We start from the raw sequence: 17,223 nt of genomic DNA, 5'->3' as shown, positions 1-17,223 counted from the left end.
GCACATGCATGGTTACTTTCAGCGACATCCCATCTAAGCAGAAACCTGTAACCCAATTTGTGTGGTCCACAGTATCTGGAAAGGTATACAGTTACTTAAGGACCCAGGGTTACTAATTATGGTCAATAACACATTTTGAGGCCAGAGCATGGTACAAAATCTTTTTCTCATTTCTTTTGGATTCATTTCAAGCCAAATCATTGAATCAGCCTCAGGAAGGCACATGAAAATCTCTTTTTCTCTAGTCTCCTACTCTTATCCTGACCTTGTGTTGGGGAAGCTGCTTCCAACTAGCAGGTACCCCCAACAGGTAGGTTCCATCCTGGGATCTTGGCAGATTTTTACAGCCCTTCCTGAGTGTCTTCTTGGGGCTCTGGGCTCTTTAGAGAAGCACACTCACAGGACAACCTCTTCTATTGCTACTATTAATCACTTCCCATAGATGCCTTTGATGCTTGTTACGATAAAAGACCCCCCTCCCTTTTAGAGGTGAGGGTGGGAGGACAAAGCAGGCAAAGGGAAGGAGAGCCCTATCCTGCTACGCACCATGGATGTCCACAGGCCGGGGCAAGGAGCAGGTGTTCTGAGACTCGTGAGAAGGGGACGGAGGAGTGGGAAGTCTGCCTCTGAGTGGTGGATGAGGCTTTCTGTGTTAAGTGAAAGCACAAGTGGGGTCCCCTCTGTGGGCAGTGGTATAGGACTCCAGTGACACAGCCTCCCTCCACCTTACCGATGTGTGCACCACGGCTTTCTTTTGAGATAATGGAACCGTAACACTTATCTACAGCGAGTGTCCTTTCTGGCTTTTAAAATTCTTGGAGTTTCTTCACATGGATTTCCATGTAGTATGCATATTTAGGCTGAGAAAGGTGGTGTCTTATTCCTATGGAGTCATTTGTGATAATATAAACTGAAATTAGGACCATCTTATGAGATATATAAAAATGGCCAGAGGCAAAAAGCATTGGGAGCATCTAATAAATGTAATAAATTATTTTTGTGGCATCAATATTATTTTAAATACAAATTCTATTTAGAGTGAATATGAAGATTTATTAGTTAATATTTATAAATCCTTTTTTTTTTTTGGCACGCAAGCCTCTCACTGCTGTGGCCTCTCCCATTGCGGAGCACAGGCTCCGGACACGCAGGCTCAGCGGCCGTGGCTCACGGGCCCAGCCGCTCCGCGGCATGTGGGATCTTCCCGGACCGGGGCACGAACCCTTGTCCCCTGCATCGGCAGGCGGACTCTCAACCACTGTGCCACCAGGGAAGCCCTATAAATCCATTTAAGCTGCTCAGATAAATGGATAATCTAAATAGTTATGGTTAGGCAGGCTGAAATGGATTTGAGTTTGGTGACATAAAATCCTCATTTCTTGGCTTCTTTCCCCAGCATTCTGCAGGGATACACTGGCTCATTTGAAGCTTTGACCTTCAAGGTTTCAAAGGAAGGAGCCGAGATGCACATAAGTAGAAGGTATGTGTCTCTTGAAATTTGTTTCTTTCAAGTTTGATGCTCAAAAGAAAAGAAAAAAGTCATTACTTTGACAGTCATGCATAAGAAAAGAGCACTTTCCTCTGTGAAGTAATATATCATAAGGGTTGAGAATGCAGGCTGCCACTTGCTAGCTGTGTGGTCTTGGGCAGGTCCGTTAACCTCTCTGTGCTTCAGTGTCCATCCTTGAATGGCTTGGATATCTGTATGGCAATGTGCCAAGTGGCATATGCCTTTTCTACCAAACACCTTGTTGATTACGAGTGCTTAACATATGCAAAGTAAGTCATGCTTTCTTTATCAGGCAGTATTCTCATCTGCAAGCTGCTGTTTGTTAACCACCATGCTTTGCTGCAATAAGGAGATTTACTGGAAAGCCAGGGGAAGTTCACAGAATAGAAAAGAGGCAGTTTGGAAAAAGGGCAGGAGTCAAGGATGCCACGGAAGCAGCAGCAAGAGCGACGCCCCATCACTCCGGGGACTGGTCTGGCCTGGGAGCTCCTCTGCCTCCCAGATGCATCTGACCTCCAAACATTTTCTCCTGTTCTGTCTGCTCCCAAGCTGCAGAGTCCTGGAATCAAGGATATGCGGGTGCATATCTGGCATGGCTCTTCCTGACCTCCTCCCTGCACTGTATCAGGAGTGGGTAGAAGATATCTCTGACCCCCTTGGTTTCCATAACGGGAGGTAGCAATGGAAAGCAGTCACTGGGATCTGTCCTCTTGCCAAGATTACATACAATGGAAAATTCTACCAGTAGGAATATGTGGTGCCTAGAGTGGAGGTGTGTAGATTCTGGGTAGTCAGGAAAATCACAGATCTCTGCTTTACTTGTATAAGACTTCAAATTTTCCTCAGTAACTCTGTGAGCAGTGATATGCTGGTAAGTGTTTAACAACTGGCTCTCTGGCCCTGATTTGTAGCACTTGTACATTTCCACAGGGCAGATACCCCTACTGTGGCCAATTTCATGATACTACATGACATCTGAGCACAGTTGGAAATACACAGTAACATACTACTGTATAACATTTCAGCCGTACAGCTACAACGGATGTAAGTAATCTCAAGTGCATAGGTGATAGTAAAATGTGGTGAGACAATGAGGAAGTGACGAGTTTTGAGTATTTATTACCTTTTGTTAACATAATTTAAGTGTAAGTTTATACGATTTAATTTTTAATCATAGCTGTATTTAACAAATGGCTTGCAAAATTTTTGAGAAAACCTTTGAGCCGGTTCCAGCATACCACTGCCCGTGAGGTGGATCAATATTGTTACTGAGAGAGAGATTGAGAGATCTGAGAGATTCCTTACACAGTAGGATGTTTGGTGGAGAGGCCCAGGACCTGGGAATTTTGCACAGCAGTCTATAACACTAGGGACTCTCAGTAAAAGAATAATAATAGTGCCTGGCATTTACTTAGGAAAACACATTCTTACTCAAAATCCCACTCATTTTTGATCCTCACAACAAATCCAAGGGAAAGGTAAGCAAGGTGTGTTACAGGTGAGGGGACGGAGAGTCAGAGAGCTGAAGTGACCACTGACTCGTGGAGCTGAGACTAGCATTGCGTCCTTGAGACTTCCAGTTCACAGCGTTTTCCATACCATCCTGCTTCTTTGAATCCCCTGCCATCACTGGGAGAGCCATTTATTATAAGCAGCCCATTAAATAATCCGGGATGTGTATGTCAGGCCTTATTCCCCAAATTCAGTCCAGGGGCCTCTCCTGTATCTTCACAAATAGAGAATGAAATGAAGTTGGAGGCTCATAGAGTGGGCAATGATAACCCATTGTGTTAGCAGCTTTGATAGCCAGACCCCAAGAGGGTCACCAATGATCCTTACCCCCTGGTGTTCATGTCCTAGGACCCCTACATCGAAGAGGGCTGGACTTGTGACCAAGAGGATACTGCAAGAGTGTTGGCATATGACTTCTGAAGCCAGCCATAAATGGCACTGCAGCGTCTGCCTTGTTCTTTTGGATCACTGGGGGAAGTGCTCTTAGCTCTTGTGCTCTGGGGGAAGTCAGCAGAGGGTTGTGCAGACACCCAAGCAGCCCTGTGGAGAAGCCCACATTGGAAGGAACTGAGGCCTCCCACCAACAACCAGCACTACTTGCCAGCCATGTAAGTAAGCCACCTTGGAAGTGGATTCTCCAGCTCCAGACAAGCTTTCAGATGACAGCTACCTTGGCTAACATCTGACTGAACCTCATAAGAAACCCCAAGTCAAAATCACCCACCTAAGTGCTCCCAAAGTATTGACCCACAGAAACTGAGAGATAACCAATGTTTATGTTGTTTTAAGCCACTTAGTTTTTGGGTAATGTGTTACACAGCAAGAGTTCAACTGGATTTCTTTCATAGCTGCATCATACGGGCTGTGGGTGATCTTAATCCACTACAGAGAGGTGTTAGGGGCTTAAGCGAGCACTTTAAGTAAATTGTTGTGTTGTTTCTGTTTTCCACCAAAGAAATTGAACTCTAAGTCAACATTGGAGGGCTTTGTACAATATAACTTGAAATGCGTTTTCTCTTTTTTTTTTTTTTGTGGTACGCGGGTCTCTCACTGCCTTGGCCTCTCCCTTTGCGGAGCACAGGCTCCAGACGCGCAGGCTCAGCGGCCATGGCTCACGGGCCCAGCCACTCCGCGCTGGGATCTTCCCGGACCGGGGCACGAACCCGTGTCCCCTGCATCGGCAGGCGGACTCTCAACCACCGCGCCACCAGGGAAGCCCGCTTTTTCTCTTTAATGCTTTTCTAAATAACTCTAATGCTTTTCTAACATTTTTTTTCCTATTGTTATCCACAAAAATGTGCACTCTATTCTAAGTGCATCTGCAACTCTGAAGAGCAAGGCAGCTTGACCTGGCATTCACTCAGGGGCCCTTAAGTCATCCCACGGCCCTTTAGACCCCACCTTCACTGTCCCCTTTGATACTTTTGGGTCTCTGGGCCATGGCATCGCCTGCCCTTTGGGAAAGCCTGAACAAGGGAAAATAATGAAACAAATTAATTAGGAAGGGAGGGGGCTAGAGACCCCACTGGATGTTGCGGGTGGAGACCTTAAGATCATTAGCAAACACCAGCCCTAACATCCTCCGGGAGGCTGAGCCTACAGAAATCAACTCGCATTCCCACGAGCTCAGGAGAGGCTCTCCGCGTAGACAGGCTGCCGTGCCTGCCGGGAGGGTGGGAGCCGCGATTACCCCAGCTCCTTGGCGCGTTTCCTCCGAGCCGGAGGAGGCCGAGGGTGGACTCCGGAGCCGCTGCCCAAGGCGGGGCGCCCGAGCGCCGGCGCGGGGAGACCGGAGGTGGGACGCGGCAGGCTGCGCCTCGCAGGCCGGAGGCAACGGGTGCGGAGCGCGCACGGCCCCTGAGAGCCGGCGCCTTCAGCATGGAGTGGGAGCTCAACTTTCTGCTCTACCTGGCGCTCTTCTTCTTTCTGCTCTTCTTACTTTTCCTCCTGCTCTTCGTAGTCATCAAGCAGCTGAAGAACTCCGTGGCCAGCACTGCCGGGGCGCTCCAGCCCGGGCGCCTCTCGCTGCACCGGGAGCCTTGGGGCTTCTCCCACGAGCAAGGGGTGTGACCGGCGCCGCGCGGACACTGGCAGGAGGGCATGGAGCTGTTCGGGCACCGAGCTGGGTCTCGGCCTCGATTCTCCGGCCGCCGGGGTTCGAGGGCCAGGCTCGGCTGCCTCGCTGGCAGGTCCGTTTGGGCGTGGGAGGGGTTGGCAAAGGGGCGAGTTTGTCCGCTCTTCCGGGAGGCTAGGGGCTCGCGGCGCGCGGGGATGTCAGGGATGGCGGGTGTCTGGGGTCTGGGCTGGTGCTGTGCTCTTAGGGAGGGACCCTAAGCTTTTCCGGGGCGGGGAAAGATGCAGAAGAGAGAGAAGTTTAGCTTTTGGAGCCAGAATGGCTTTGGGCACCTGCAAGCTCTTCTTCCAGCCCAACTGCAATTTATCTTGTACCCAAGGGGTACAACACTAAATTATTCAGATAATTCAGTCCAGCCACTTCCAAGCAAAATCGAATGTCATCCTAACCTTTGGGACAGGAGGCAGGAAGAAACAGGGCGCACTCGAAGTATTCCAAACACTGCTTCAAGTATCGTTGTGCTTTGGAGATGCTTAAAGGGATTCACCTGGCGGTGCCAAGGGGCGCGGACTCAGTGGCCCATTTTGTTACGGGGCATCTCCTCTTCCTCTGGATTCCTACTCCTATTCTAGACGCCAACCCCGTAGGTGCTCGCGGATTGCTGCGGCGGTAGGTTTAGAGTCTGAAACAGCAGGAGGGTGAGCGTTAGAGTGGGAGCCATCGGGAGAGTCCTCGGAGTTGCCATGGAGGGCTGGAGAAAAGAGGCAGTTTAATTAAGCATTGTGGGGCAACGGGGAAAGGACAGCAAGAATGTAGGCTGTCCTACGTGATCAGAACATTTTCGGGAAGACTGGCGGGCAGGAGTAACCCGCTCACCAGTGTGCCCTAAGTACGCTCTGGGCGATGTTAGTCTGGGAAATAACTTCGTCTTCCAGATGCTTTTTCCTCGGTTTATGCCGTCTCAAGTTCTGGAGCCCAGCTGCTGCCCTGGGCTGGGGGGTGTGGAGGACCGTGGGTGCAGTTACAGCCGGTAACCGGCCTGGAAACACCAGAGATGGACGTTTTCTGCGATGGTAAGCAGGGACCACCCTTGGTTTCACTTTGTCCCTGGGTAAACTTCTGAAGACCCAGGGCCTTTAAAAAGTGAGAGCTTAGGATAGAGGAAATGGGTGCAATGCAATAAAGGACTCTCTCCCACTCAGAACCAGTGAGCTTGTACTAGAACCAAGGAGCCAAACTGATTCCTAACCTAGTACAATGTCTAGGTAGAGGACCATAATAATTAGAATGGGATGTGAGAAGTGATTGCAATTTTAATAAATATGCTCTTTTGGAAAACAGTGTGCAGGGGTTCTTGAAGTTGAAATATGTAATGCAGATACAATTTGTCTTCAATAAGGGAAGATTTGGGTTCAGTCATGTTTAGGATAAGATAAGCTGTCCCTGTTGTGACTGTAACACGGAAAACATTTATTAATTTTAGGCACAAAGACAGACCATGTAGAAAGGCTAAAAACAATGAAGCACTAAGTGTTGCCTAAGTTGATAATATGAAAGTGAAGTGGAAGACAATTATTTTAATAATTCGAGAGAAGGAAAAATAGTCTCACTTGTGTGAATATTTATGGGGGAAGTTTGGGCCTGACACATTCAGATAATTTCCTGCTCTCCTATTTCACTTTACTAGAATAGAACTGTTGTTAATGAAGTGAGTGGTTTATTTTAAATATAATGTCATAAGCAAATTCAAATACATATGTGTATATACATATACATACACGTGTGCATACATATATGTATATACACACATATATGTATAAATGCACATATGTACATATACATACACACACCTCTCTTTATTGGAGGTATAATAAGACTCGATTTGAATTCCCAGTTTGAATCTCAGAATCAACTGCAGTGATTCTAAATTGTACTTCGCACAGCAGTTCTCTAATTGGTTGACACCTCTGCAGTGACATGTAGTTATACAGTTGTATGGTAAATATGGACTTTGAAGATGAGTGTGGGAGTAATTAATAAGCAACAACAGTTTACAAGGATGGAAAACAATCCCTTCATACTTTATAAATAACCAGAATGCAAATTGTTTTAACCACCTGCTTGTCTTGATTTTATAATCCTTTTTTCTTCCCAGCAGTGCCACCGGTGTCCAGAGGTTTAAATCACCCCTGACTCTTCTAGACAGGAGACTATAGAGAACTCAGGGTGAGTAGTTTGCTGCCATCCCAGTATTAAGCCAATCTCTTTGCTGGTTCTACTGACTCAGTTTCCTATGAAAAGAGTGGTTGCCTTTCTCTCTTGTGGCCAGTGCCATTTTATAACCTCCACAGAATCTAATTCATTAACTACTAAGTTCCCATTTATCCAGGCAAAAATAGATATTTATTCCTATTACCCAATCTCTGCCTGGAACTTGGCCCTAAAATCTGGGAATTAAGGATTCTCACAAGTTCTCTCAGAATTTGCTGCTGTTGATCTCCTGCTTTGTCCTTGCTTTGTTAGAGATCTTGCTTTTGAAACTTTGACATCTCTACATGAGCTGCCCTGTTCCATTCATTTATTCAAATCATCGTTTTTAAGAACCCAACATAGATCTACCTCTCACATTAGAACTCAAATTTTGTGCTACCTGTATACTTTTTTTTTTTCGCGGTACGCGGGCCTCTCACTGTTGTGGCCTCTCCCGTTGCGGAGCACAGGCTCCGGACGCGCAGGCTCAGCGGCCACGGCTCACGAGCCCAGCCGCTCCGCGGCACGTGGGATCTCCCCAGACCGGGGCACGAACCCGTGTCCCCTGCATCGGCAGGCGGACTCTCAACCACTGCGCCACCAGGGAAGCCCTGTATACATGTTTAATCTAGCGCTCTGACACCCACAATGGCCTAGGTGCCAGGCTTGTACATATTGGCTGCTCCATCCACTCACCACACCCTGGTCCTGACAATCACTCCACTAAGTCTGTTTTTGAAGACAGTGTACATATGAGCTAGGCATTAAAACATTTTGAAAAGTCAGGAACATTTAAAATAACTGCTCATTATATAAGTGTAACTTGACTATAGAAAATGCTATGTTTTATTTTCAATATGAGGTTTTTAGTGACTCTTCAGCAATGTTAGAAACTGAGTTGAATTTCTTACATTATAAGGAAATGGGCCATAATTTGATTGTTACATAATATTAGTATTCTGTTTCAACTGTTCTTATTTCATTGTTGTTTCTAAATTTCAGCTGTTTAAAAAGACTTCAAATCTTATTAGGATAATGTCGATTGTTTCACTGATTTCCAAACTTGTAAGTGCAATGAATCTGCAGTTCTACTTGGAAAGATAATCATTTTAAGTTGAATGAGAATGACATCACAGTCATACCTGTGAAATCTAAAATGTCCAATAAAGTAGATTCCTATGTCTGAACTTCAATTTTAAGGCACAGCTGTGGATGCAGGACTGATGCCATCTGGTGCAATTCCACAGAATAAGAGAGAAAATTTCCCCAGGGTGTGCCATGCACTGGCTTTTCTGGGAATGACAAGGTGCCAGGATTTGTTTTTGGTTCACTTGCAGGGGTGGAAACTTGGAACTAGGTGAGTAAAAAATATGCAATATTCTATTTTTAGCTTGATGTTTCATGTTTCCAGTTTTGTCTATAATTTCAAAATAAGTGCAATAGAGTTAAAAATTTTTAATGGCCAAAATTCTAAACATTGTAAGTGGTTAAACCATTTTGGATAGTGGGAAATTATTAGTTTTTCTAATTCATACTTACTAATATAGACTATTTTAGAATACTAATGTAGTACATAGAAAGTACTTGCAGAATACTGTACTCTGTTTTTATTTTCATAGCTACTCTAAGGTACTTGTGCTTATTTAAGCTAAATCCACAATTTAAACTCTGGGACCATTAGGAAATCACTGTCAGCTGTCTGTGTCACATAAAGGAAAAATTAAACATTGAGTTGTAGATCTTTGATGTCGATTTTTTGTTTGTTTGAATCAGTGAAATCAATTCTCAATTCTCCATTTTTTACTTTGTCTACACAAAATAAAGTTATAGATGAAATTATGATCTGAATAATTATCTGAGTAGTTAGCATTTTACCATATAAGAATTTGAGTAAGCAGAAGGGCAGACCTGTGTTTAGAGAGTACTGAGAACATAATAGACACTCAGAAAAAAACTTCCTGATGGATTAAGCTAAAACCCCTCTTATTTGCCTTAATAGCAGCTGTTTTACACAGTAAACCTGATTATTTCCTCCACCCACCTTTGGTCTGTTTAGGCATTGGTGGGTTCAAGATATACTTTTGTTTTATTAATATGATTCTATGAAGTTTCTTGAACTTGAATATGTACGGATTCTTCAGGCAAGATATATTTTACTTTCAGATAAAAATTTTCTTATTGGGAATCAAAGTGGATTGCTATCTTGAAGTTACTGGCCTGAACAGCGGCTTAAACAAAGTAGGGGTTTCGTTTTGTTCTCATGTAACAAGGAGGTTTGGGGTCGGCTAGTACTGGTGTTGGTTCAGCAGCTCACAGATGTCAGGGTCAAGGTGGCCCCTGAGGTTCCCATGGCTTTTCCGTTAGGTTCCAAGATGGTTGTTACAGTTCCCCTCAAGAAGATGGAGGAAACCCAAAGGGAAAACAGAGCACGCCAGTTTGAGTCCGCTTCCATTTAAAGAGCTTCCGGCAGCCCAGCAACTTTTGCTTACATCTCATTGGCCAGACTGTGTCACTGGCTCCTGCTTTGTCTAAGATTGGCTGAGAAAGGTAGTTTTTGTAGCTGGACATATAACTGCCTTCAACAAAAATCTGACTTCTCTTGATGAGGAAGAAGATAATGGTGGATCTTGGGTGAACAACTTGTAGTCTGTGCCCTGGATACAAAATACAGTAGTAAAGAAGCAGAATGCTTGAAACATATCAAAACGGTAGCTCCTTCACAACTGGCAGCACTCCAAGCAACGCTGCTGTGCTCTGAGAGAGTGAGTAGAGGGAAGCCGTGTTCGGTTTTCTCATGGAACACTGACCCGGACTGCCCTTCTCTCTCAGCCAATACCCTTGCCCCCATCAGGCTTTTCTAGAGGAAGGTGCTGGGGACCTGCACATTGTCTTGGAGGACATGATCTCTTCATGGAGGTTTGAAATGGGATGAGGAGTGTCCTCATTGCTACTTCCACATCTGCTTCATTGATCTCTTCTCTGATTTTCCTGACAAATTTTTGGTGGAAGCTAGTTGTGCATTTGATCCCCATAAAAAGGATCATTCCTTTCATGCACAGGGGAGGGTAATCTATGTGAAGAAAGGCTACTTTACTCCCTTCTGAGACTCCGCCACCAATCTAGGAATATCCTGGAAGAATTGCTTCTCAGAACTGCTTCCATAAGCAGCCTACATCCTGGCTAAGCAAAGGGAGAAGAAACACTTCCCACATCCAGGGCTGTCCAAAAGAACTTTCTGTGATGACAGAAATGTTCTATATCTGAACTGTCTTAATGTGGTAGCCACTAGCCACATGTGGTTAGCGAACGCTTGAAATGTGGCTACTGTGATTGAGGAGGTAAATTTTAATTTTATTTACTTTTAAATAATTTAAATGTAAATAGCCACACGTGACCAGTGTCCATTGTGCTGTAGAGCAGAGTACACACCTTTCTCTTTCCTGTGTTTTGGAACTTGCTGGGTGTGTGTGTATGGGGAGGGGGGTGGTTAGAGTCACCACGTAAGTCACATACTTGGTGTTCCATGGTCTTCACTGTTCTACCTTGCCATTGAACTTCTCTCCCAGAGGAAAAGGAAACATGGTATTTTGGAACTAAATTCAAGATGTTAACTTGACATTTACACATTGAACATATGTATAAGTGGAATGGTCTCCTGAGAATAGATCCTGTGATTGATTTTAGTAATAATTGGTGATGGGAAGGGGGTAGTGCTGGTCATTTAACATTCCTAGTGAACATTATGTGTGCCTAGTCAAAGTCAGCAGAGATTATTTTATTCTGTTGTGTAATTCATTCTGTTACTTTATTTTTTTTAATATTGTGGCTGCTAAATGATACTTCATGTCTGTTTTTCAAAATACTTTGTGGTTTATACTTTTAAAAGCCTGTGAAATAAAAAAGTAATTATATGTAACTCAGCTTGGTGTGTGTGTGAATTATAATTACCCATACTTTTTGAAGAGTTAATTAGGATAAGGTAAATGGATGGAAGGAAATATTTATTTTTGTATCAGATTTTCTTTATAATGGGCATGTTTATATGCCAATTAACATTATTTTTAAAAAATATTAAATGATTCTTGCATTGTATACAGAGATTGGGTAAAATATGAGGGTGGCAATGGTATTGAGTAATTTTTTCAAGTGTCTGTCTGGGTGGTATTTTTGTTTGTTTGTTTTTCGGTACGCGAGCCTCTCACTGTTGTGGCCTCTCCCATTGTGGAGCACAGGTTCCGGACGCGCAGGCTCAGCGGCCATGGCTCACGGGCCCAGCTGCTCCGCGGCACGTGGGATCTTCCCGGACCGGGGCACGAACCCGCGTCCCCTGCATCGGCAGGCGGACTCTCAACCACTGCGCCACCAGGGAAGCCCGTCTGGGTGTTTTTTGTTTGTTTGTTTGTTTTTTATTTTTATTTTTTTTGCGGTACGCGGGCCTCTCACGGTTGTGGCCTCTCCCGTTGCGGAGCACAGGCTCCGGACGCACAGGCCCAGCGGCCATGGCTCACGGGCCCAGCCGCTCCGCGGCACGTGGGATCTTCCCGGACCGGGGCACGAACCCGCGTCCCCTGCATCGGCAGGCGGACTCGCAACCACTGCGCCACCAGGGAAGCCCCCGTCTGGGTGTTTTTCTATGCTGAGCATCACTTGACTTTTGTCTCAGTGTCCTGTTTTGGGTTGTTTGTCTTTTATTAATGAATTGTACGGATTCTTAAAAATATTCTAGACACTACTCCTTTATCCCAATATATGCTTTGCAGTAATTTTCTTCTAGTTTCTGGATAGCCTGTTCATTTTCTTAACAATGTCTTTAAGAGAGGGATTTTTAAATTTTGAAGATAAATTTATCCACTCTTTTCTTTTATTGCTTTCCATGTCCTCTTCCTGTCTTTTAGGTCACAAAAATATACTCCTGTGCTTTCTTCTAGGCTGGAAGCTTTATAGTTTTAACTTTTACTATGTCTGTTATCCATCTAAAATTAATTTTTGTGTATGCTATGAGGTAAGGATTGGGTTCTCCCCCCGCATATATATGAACAGTTTTCCCCCCATTTATTGAGAAGACTTTCCTGTCCCCATTGGATTGCTTTGGCATCTCAGTCAAAAATCAAATGACTATTGATTTGACTATGTGGGACTATTTCTGGGCTCTGTATTCCATTCCATAAGGCCGTCCTTATGCTACTACCTCAGTGTCTTGATTACTGTATTTTCACAATAAGTCTTGGTATTCACCACAAAATGTTACGAATCTGAACTTTTTAGAAATAAACTTCTACTAAAGATTTAGTCTACACGCAAAAAGTAATTTCAGTTGAAAATGGTTAAATTCAGTAAGAAAACCCAACTATGATACCAGGCTTCCTTTATTCTTGCTTGTAGCCCCACCCATAATCTGAATCAAAATCTAGAGTTGAACTTGGTTAAAAGGATCCTTATAAGTAGAAAATATCCTTTTTTTCTGTTTTTATAGTTGAGAACAAACTGTACTTTTTTTTTTTTTTTTTTTTTTTTTTTTGCAGTACGCGGGCCTCTCACTGTTGTGGCCTCTCCCGTTGCGGAGCACAGGCTCCGGACGCGCAGGCTCAGCGGCCATGGCTCACGGGCCCAGCCGCTCCGCGGCACGTGGGATCCTCCCGGACCGGGGCACGAGCCCGTGTCCCCTGCATCGGCAGGCGGACTCTCAACCACTGCGCCACCAGGGAAGCCCCAAACTGTACTTTTTAAAGGGACTTTTTACTAGAAAGCTAGACTGATCCAAAACAAACCAAAAAGCATAGGAGCTCATGAGTTGTTAGGGTCCCAGCTTCTTGACCAACCTAAGTCTAGCCACAGATTGGATTGCCTGGCTCAAGTACCAGGACGTCCATTCTGATGTTTTCCGCTCATCTCCATGGTGGCTGACATTTGAGTGGTTGGATACCAGATCATGCTTTTTAGAAATTTAGCTGAGGTAGTTTGATTGGCACCAAATCATGTCTCATGCCCCATTTTATTTGCATGCAGTTTTCCAGACACACAATTTCTTGTCCTTTACACATCTCAACTGGGGACTCATTGTGAAGTCTCAACCCATTATAGGAAAAGCAAATGGCCGCATCCATCTCCTACTACTATAATCTCACCCCACTCCTCAGAGCTAACAGTTCTTAACAGTTTGCTATCACCTTTTGAAATGATATTCTGTGTATTTTCATGCTCTTACAATGTGACTTTGACATTGAGAGGTAGAGTCTGTGTCCCTTCCCCCGGAATCTGGGCAGGCTTGTGACAGTAGAAATAGGCAGAAGTGACACTGACTTATGAAGCTAGGTCAGGAGGGACAACACAGTTTCTCCATCGTTTGATGGAATATCTACTTTTGGAGCCCTGAGTCACCATGTAATATTGCAATATCCTGAGGCCATCCTCATTTTCTGAAGAAGCTCAGGCAAAGGGAGAGCCCCCTTGTGGGGGCTGTAGTTGAGTTTCCCCACAGATGAATAACTCAGTGAATAACTGTTGAGTCCTAGCAGCTCCTTCCAGACTTCCTGGAGCAGAGACCAGGCAGTCTCACTGTGCCCTGTCTGATTCCTGGTGGTTGTTTTAATTCACCAAGTTTGTGAGAGTTTGTTATAGCAATAGTAACTGGAGAATATGTCTTAGAAAATTTTAATAGAAATAGAATCATCTTTATTTTAAATTGCTGTTAGAATTCTCAGCAATTTAACAAGTATATGCTATTGATGGACATGAAATTCATTGCCAATTTTTCTACAGATTGTATTTATACAAGTATGATTGCTGGGTTAATTGGTTTAGAAATCTCAAGAGTTGGTAGATGCTGACAATCTCAATCCTAAATGACTGTGCCAGTATCGATCCATCCGCTTTCCTATACTATTCGACATTATGGGTCTTTTAAAAATTTGCCATTATAGTGAACAAAAAACAATAGAACCTTATTGGTTTGATCTGAACCAAAGAGGACTTTGTTCCCTTGTTTCATGTTTATTGGCCATTTTAATTTCCTCAGCTCTAAGTACCTATTCATATTTTTTACCAATTTTTCTAACAGGTTGTTTATCTTTTTATAAGTAATTTATATATACTAGAGATATATAATGACTACATATATAATGAATATATACATAACATAATACATATATAGTGACTATATATATATATATATATATATATATATAAAATCACTAAACATGTGTGCATATATACATACAATCAGTAATCATTCATCAACCGGAAGTTAAAACTTTTTTCTCCTAGTCAGTTGTCTGTGTGTTAACTTTGTTTTTATTTTATCATACTGATGTTTAAAACTATATATACACATTGTTTAATTGCTATAACTATTTGTGGTAGCACAGTCGTCTCTCTCATTTTATCTTCATTTTCAAAATTTTCTTGGCTATTCGTGTGTGTGTGTGTGTGTGTGTGTGTGTGTGTGTGTGTGTGTGTGTATTTCACATAAGAAGTTAAGAATCAGGGACTTCCCTGGTGGTCCACTGGTTAAGACTGCACTCACAATGCAGAGGACCCGGGTTCGATCCCTGGTCAGGGAACTAGATCCCTCATGCCGCAACTAAGAGCCTGAATGCTGTAACTAAAAATGATCCCTCATGCCACAAAAAAATCTCGCAGACTTAAATATTTTTTAAAAAAGAAGAAGTTAAGAATTTTTCAATTTCCATTAAGTAAAACTCCTTTGGATTCTGGTTGGGATTACATTGAATTTATACATTAATGTTGGAGAAGAATTGGCATCTTTTAGTCCTTTAATGATGGCTTAGATTGTTCACCTCATATGGGCAATCTTGCATATTCCTGCTTAAGTATTTTATAGTTTTGCTTGATAATATATAGGGGATATTAAGTGGTTATTGCTCATAAAAGAAAGCAATTGACTTTTATTTTATTTTTGAGTTTATTGTATTTTTATTGGAGTAAAATTGCTTTACAATGTTGTGTTAGTTTCTGCTGTACAATGAAGTGAATCAGCTATATGTATACATATATCCCCTCCCTCTTGGACCTGCCTCCCACCCTCCTCATCCCACCCATCTAGGTCATCGCAGAGCACCAAGATGAGCTCCCTGTGCTATACTGCAGGTTCCCACTAGCTGTTTTACACATGGTAGTGAATATATGTCAGTCCTAATCTCCCAGTTCATCCCACCCTCCCTTCCCTCTGCCCTCTGTGTCCACCTATCTGTTCTCTACATCTTTGTCTCTATTCCTGCCATGCAAATAGGTTCATCTGTACCATTTTCTAGATTTCACATATATGTGTTAATATACGATATTTGTTTTTCTCTTTCTGACTTACTTCACTCTGTATGACAGACTCTAGGTCCATCCATATCTCTACAAATGACCCAATTTCATTCCTTGTTATGTCTGAGTAATATTCCTTTGTATATATGTACCACACCTTCTTTATCCATTCATCTATGATTGGACATTTAGGTTGTTTCTATGTCCTGGCTATTGTAAATAATGATGCAATGAACATTGGGGTACATGTGTCCTTTTGAATTATGGTTTTCTCAGGGTATATGCCCAGTAGTGGGATTGCTGGGTCATTTAGGTCTTTAATCCATTTAGAATTTATTTTTGTGTATGGTGTTAGGTAGTGATCTAATTTCATTCTTTTGCAGGTAGCTGTCCAGTTTTCCCAGCACCATTTATTGAAGAGGCTGTCTTTTCTCCATTGTATGTTCTTGCCTCCTTTGTCATAAATTAGGTGACCATATGTGCGTGGGTTTATCTCTGGGCTTCTATCCTGTACCATTGATCTACATTTCTGTTTTTGTTCCAGTACCATACTGTCTTGATTACTGTAGCTATGTAGTATAGTTTGAAGTCAGGGAGCCTGAGTCCTCCAACTGTAAGACCAGAAACTATAAAACTCTTAGAGGAAAACGTAGGAAAAACACACTTTGACATAAACCACAGCAATTGACTTTTATACATTGATCTTATATCTCGCCCCTTATTAAATGCCTCTATTTATTGAATAATTTTTTGTGTGATTTCCTTTCATTTTCTAGATTGTCAGTCATATTGTACACATGAGTTTTGTTGCTTCACAACCTGCATTTATGTAATGTATTTCATTTCTTTTCATATGGCAATGACCAGGACAGCTAATACAATGTTGAGTATTACTGGTGATAATTGGGTATTCTTGTCTTTTATCTGATTTCTAATCTTAGTGATTGTACTTCTAATGATTAACCTTTAAATATGACATTTGCTTTTTTGGTGGTACGCGGGCCTCTCACTGCTGTGGCCTCTCCCTTTGCGGAGCACAGGCTCCGGACGCGCAGGCTCAGCGGCCATGGCTCACGGGCCCAGCCGCTCCGCGGCATGTGGGATCCTCCCGGACCGGGGCACGAACCCGTGTCCCCTGCATTGGCAGGCAGACTCCAACCACTGCACCACCAGGGAAGCCCTTAATGGGAATTCTTGTTGTTTTGTTTTGTGATTTGTTTTTTTTTTGCTCAACAATATGTTGTGAACAGCTTTCCAAATCCAGAAGTATATAAATAAACAAATTTAAATGTCTGCATGATATTTCATTGAATATACATACTAAAATTTTCTTACTGTGATACTGTGATTAATAATAAGAAATATATATTTGGTCTTCATCCCTGTTACTGACACAGAGCTCCTAAAAGTCTTGGAATTTCCTAAGTGACAGAACAACAAAGGTGTCTTTTGTTACATTAATGAGGTGACTTTTGGACCCCACCTAAGGATGGGGGCTGGTTGTCAGGAGAGCCAACCCTGTGATTAGAGGGTTGAAACTTTCAGTCCCATCCCCCTGACCTCCTTGGAGGGGAGAAGGGCTGGAGATTGAGTTTAATCATGAATG

At 43.2% G+C, this 17,223-nt stretch overlaps 1 protein-coding gene across 10 annotated transcripts in view; it reads left to right on the top strand.

The window, feature by feature from the left end:
• Nucleotides 1-17,007, top strand: part of SMIM43 (small integral membrane protein 43) — a 54,385-nt gene extending 37,378 nt beyond the window's left edge. The window contains exons 4-10 of one of the 10 annotated variants that reach the window (XM_067036601.1): nt 1,397-1,480; nt 3,371-3,630; nt 4,983-5,211; nt 6,032-6,169; nt 7,252-7,322; nt 8,547-8,703; nt 9,711-11,260. In XM_067036601.1, coding sequence (XP_066892702.1) covers nt 3,455-3,630; nt 4,983-5,211; nt 6,032-6,130 — 504 coding nt within the window. In that variant the 5' untranslated portion in view covers nt 1,397-1,480; nt 3,371-3,454 and the 3' untranslated portion in view covers nt 6,131-6,169; nt 7,252-7,322; nt 8,547-8,703; nt 9,711-11,260. Of the gene's footprint in view, nt 1-1,396; nt 1,481-3,370; nt 3,631-4,118; nt 5,212-6,031; nt 6,170-7,251; nt 7,323-8,546; nt 8,704-9,710; nt 11,268-16,000 lie in introns of those variants that run through there. The other 9 variants (XM_067036600.1, XM_067036602.1, XM_067036599.1 and 6 more) reach the window with 9 other exon arrangements.
• Nucleotides 17,008-17,223: the final 216 nt, after the last annotated feature.

The sequence above is a fragment of the Kogia breviceps genome, chromosome 6 (genome assembly GCF_026419965.1).
Source record: "Kogia breviceps isolate mKogBre1 chromosome 6, mKogBre1 haplotype 1, whole genome shotgun sequence".
NCBI lineage: Eukaryota > Metazoa > Chordata > Mammalia > Artiodactyla > Physeteridae > Kogia > Kogia breviceps.
This window is presented reverse-complemented; position numbering and strand designations above follow the sequence as displayed.